The 4,556-nt window shown below is 32.5% G+C and overlaps 1 protein-coding gene across 1 annotated transcript; it reads right to left on the bottom strand.

Annotated features, from left to right (window-relative positions):
• Window positions 1-577: 577 nt before the first annotated feature.
• LOC143596407 (protein FAR1-RELATED SEQUENCE 5-like) lies at window positions 578-2,199 on the bottom strand. Its single transcript, XM_077075188.1, has 5 exons — window positions 2,136-2,199; window positions 1,559-1,872; window positions 1,125-1,471; window positions 784-1,042; window positions 578-673 (listed from the first exon to the last, which is right to left on the bottom strand). Exons 1-5 carry the CDS (start codon window positions 2,197-2,199, stop codon window positions 578-580), a joined length of 1,080 nt encoding a protein of 359 aa, XP_076931303.1.
• Window positions 2,200-4,556: the final 2,357 nt, after the last annotated feature.

Genomic DNA, 4,556 nt, shown 5'->3' with positions numbered 1-4,556 from the left:
CACAAAGAAAAAAAGAAAAGATATAATGACACAATTAATAACATTAATATTACATAGCGAAAAGCAAATATAAGAAAGAGCAAAAATAAAAAGAAACAGGAACTGAAACCTTAAAAAATGTAGAGCATGGCTGCTTTAAATCCTTAATTTCAAACTTCAAAAAATCACCAACTGGTTGTCTAGTAACAGAAGCACAACTATGAATACCATCCTCTATCTCTAGTTGTTGATAAAAAATCGTCCGTGTAAAAATATTTGCAGCTTGACTCTCAAGAACGAACGTTGGATTCATAAAATCCAGGAATGGTGTATCGAGAGTGGTTCTCATTTCCTCTATGCCCATACCATTGAGACTCAACTGCCTCTTCAAAGTGTCTAAAAACTCAACTAATGTTGCCCTTGGATTACAAAACTGGTTAAAGAAATGGTTCTCACTTTCTATTCTTGATGTGGTACGCATAAGTCCAGAAAAATTCTCTTATAGATAATACGCAGGTATACAGTCATTTCTAATCTTATAAAGATCAGCCAACCACTCATGATCACTTAAGCCATATTCAGAAAGAATTGAGGGCCGTTATTCTTCAAACTCATCCGTTGTAATAGAATCTGTCCACAAAATCTGAGCTAATTTTTCTTTGAACTCAGCAACATTAGGCGTCGCTGGCCCAACCTACAAAAGAAAAAAAAACAATAAAAAAAAGACACAATCCATAAATATGACACAATACAGAAATAGAGTAATGCATAAATATGACCTAATGCATAAATATGACACAATACCTTACTAGTCACTTTCTCCCAAATATGCCACATACATAATCTGTGTCGGCTATTTGAAAAAACATCCTGAATAGCCCTCTTCATAGCAGCATATTGGTCAGTAACAACTACTTTAGGTGCAGAACCAAAGGCATGAGCATATGCCCTCAATAACCACTTGTATGAGTCAGCAGTTTCAGATTCAAGAAGCGCAGCACCAAGTGTAATATTCCTATTGTGGTTATCAATACCAGTGAAAGGGACAAACACCATATCATACCTAGAAAACAAAATCAAAAAATTAGAAACAAAAAAAATGACACAATGAATGAAGAAAGACACAATGAAATTTTGAGTCTTACTTGTTTGATCGATAGGTCGCATCAAACCCTGCAACATCACCAAAAACCAAGTAACTTTTCTTTGAATTCTCATCAGCCCAGAACAAACCACCTAAAGTCCCATCTTCTTTAATAGTGTAATCAAATAAAAAATTGGGACAATGCTTCTTTTTCTTCTCAAGATGTTTAATTACCATAGCTGCATCGTATTCACTAATGTATTCACTTTGAGGCGTCTTAAAATTCTTAAAGTCATTCTTTGTTGCACCTACTTGCTCATAACCACCATAAAAACTCTTCAAAATACTAAACGCTCTAACAGGCCCTAGATTTACTTGAGACAACGCTTGAATAGCACTTTCTTTTACCTAATATACCCTTCTCGCAGATGTTAAAAACTGAATATCATCTTTATGCACGAAACTGTGGTTATGCTCTTCTTCAAAAACATAAACCTCATATTTGTCTTTATCTTTCAACCTAAACTTAATATGTGCACCGCATCCAGTTTTCTTGGTTGGTTTCCTACGCTTTCTTTTACCATTATTTGCATCATCTAATGTACCATGATTAGTGTATGCACTATTCTTCCTAACACTAAAACCACTAGCATGAGCATAGCTAACATAAAAACCATAGGCAAGCTCAACAGAATCAAACACCGTACCTATAACAGGTTTAAGTGATTGAATCACAACAGGTTTGTAATATATTTTTCCAGACCTCGGGGATACACGTTCTTCACCAAGTTCATTGTAAACTCCAACATCTAAATCAATAAAACTTTGTTAAGTATACACAAATTTCAATATAAAATATAACACAATGCTAGCAGAAACTATTTTATCAGTAAGACACAATGATGTTACAAAAAGGCACAATACTTGTAAACGAAAATCAAATAATACAATAAAAATAGATTTATCAAATTGAAGCAAAACATTAAATCGATTCAATACACTTTGAATCAAAAAATCGAATGAATAAACTGAATTAATCAATTGAATCAAAATAAATGGAGAAAAATCGTACCAGATCCATCGTCGTTCATGGTAGAATTTGTATCTGAATTCGTACCAAATCCTTCATCGTTCATAGCTTGAGTTCGTAATCTTCGATTTGATTTCACCGATTAAGATGTATAATTTGTTTAGATTTGTTGATCGATTCTTATATGGTCGATTGTCATGTATATGGTGTAAATTGATAAGGATCTGGGTTTACAAATAAATCAATAAAGTTCCAAAAATACCTTTCCTTCCTAAAATCAGGTTGATGGGAAGATTTTCATGTGTCATAATCCTATTCCTTGTCATCCTTCTCAATTTTTAATCCCTTTGTATTTTAACTTTACCTATATATAGGAAGGTTAAAATAAGAAAACAATAATTTGTAAGAAGTGTAAGAAGTAATGAGATCTTGACACGTGGCATTAAAAGAATAAACACTATTAGGCTATCCTCTATGGTGGGTGTGACATTTGTCAACTTTTATTTGTATTTGTATTCGTTAAACCGACTCGTTGTGTCGTTTCAATAAATTCGTGTTTGTCGTTTATCATTTAATATTAATTACAACGATTTATGGTTATTACTCATTCATTGACTATTTGTTTAATTCAATCAACGAATCTCCGAGCTATAAAAGTCTATAAAATATTCAAGGTTTAAATCTATCGAGTATAAAACGTAAGCATTCTAAGGATAATAAAATATACCAAGTTTCGATTTAGTTACACATGGTTACAACGTTCAAGGGTTAAACATTAATAAGTTTAAAAAAAATAAATTTATATATATTGATAAAGTTGAAGGGCTTAAAGTGTAAATTGTATTTAAATTATATTAATATAATATTATAACCCACCCCAGCCGTCCCTACCCCTCTCCCCGTCGCGTTTTTCCGGCCAGCAGGTCCGGCGACGCATGAAACATCAAAATACACTACGTCATAATCCGTTATTTAACCCAAACGTCGTCTCCACTAATTCTAAACGTTATTACGTGAATAATTTCATCATTTATGACCTAATTAACATCCTTTAATAACACTAAACCGCCGGATAATAATAATAATATTTCATTAATTCGATTTAATCATCCAACGTACCAATTACCACTATAAATAGCATCTCAATCATCTTCTAAACTTGCTACAAACATATTTTTACACAAATAAACTCGTTAGTATCTCTAATTTGTTCGTCCGAGATTATTCCGGCCAACTCATCGTTCACCCACGTTCTGGCACCATTTAAGGTAATTGTTACATGGTTATGATCCGTTTCAACCAGTCTAACAAAACCCCTAATCTAAATCAATCAAATCTGGAATGGATCAAGAGAATTGAAATCTCGAGGGTTTAAGGTTAAGAAGATGAAATGGAATTTCTTGTTATAATTAATTGTTTTCAATCTTTAACAACATATGCTCTTTGGTCCAGTGGTTGTGTTTGCTTGTTGTGGGCGTGGAGACCCGGGTTCGAACCCGGGTCATAGCAAACCATTTTATATATTTTTAAAAAACAATTTATAAATTTAAATAAATCTAATATATCTTTAAAATTCATAATAAAATAAATAAAATTATTTTTATAGTTAAATAAAAAAAATGTTTTCCGTTAACAATTTCCGTTCAAGAATTAACTATTACAAACCAAACCACTCGTTAAAACTCGTAGAATAATTATGTAAATAATATATGTAATATATCCTAAAACGACAAACGCTTATACTAATAAAACAATACCGGCAATGCAAATATTATTATAATCAATATTCACCTTATAAGTAATATTATAACTTATTAAAATACGTTAGACTTAGTTATTAAAAATACTTTAAAGTGGGTAAAAATATGTAAAAAATACTTATATATAATAATGCATGAATCTTAAAACCAACCTTTTATTTTCCATTGTTTAGTTAGTAATTATTGTGTTTATTATTTTAGCTCGCGAGATTCGATCGTTCGGTTTTATATAACGCGCTTTCGTTTCATTGTCAAGTTTGTCATCTCAATTCAAAGGTGAGTTTCTCACACCCCCCCCCCCCCCCCGTTTTTACCCTTTTTACTATTTTAGGGTAGCATATACATCCTATCAACAATTCAATTTCGTTTATTTATTATTGCAAACTACAATTCGTTACATGGACTTGTGTGCTTATTTGCTTACTTGCTCAAAGACTATTTGCTCATGGTTTCCTCAATAAGTATGATCATACGCCCCCCCCCCCCCCCCTATGCACTCAGGACCTCGATGTTATGAGTGGAATAGGGACCCCCGATCCGAGTACGTTTGGTTGTTACCGAATGAAAAAGACATTGCTTGCGCTATTACTACACCAAGTTTCATGGAATTGTTTGGTTTTTATGTACTTGTATCAAACTTGTGTGAACTCACCAACTATTCAATTAGTTGACTTTATTTTATATATATGCTGCAGGTACTTAC

The sequence above is a fragment of the Bidens hawaiensis genome, unplaced genomic scaffold, assembly GCF_021521415.1.
Source record: "Bidens hawaiensis isolate Kalapana, Puna unplaced genomic scaffold, B.hawaiensis_p1.1 tig00046350_1, whole genome shotgun sequence".
In the NCBI taxonomy this organism is placed as follows: domain Eukaryota; kingdom Viridiplantae; phylum Streptophyta; class Magnoliopsida; order Asterales; family Asteraceae; genus Bidens; species Bidens hawaiensis.
Note: the sequence above shows the minus strand (reverse complement) of the source record. Positions and strands in the feature narration are given on the sequence as shown.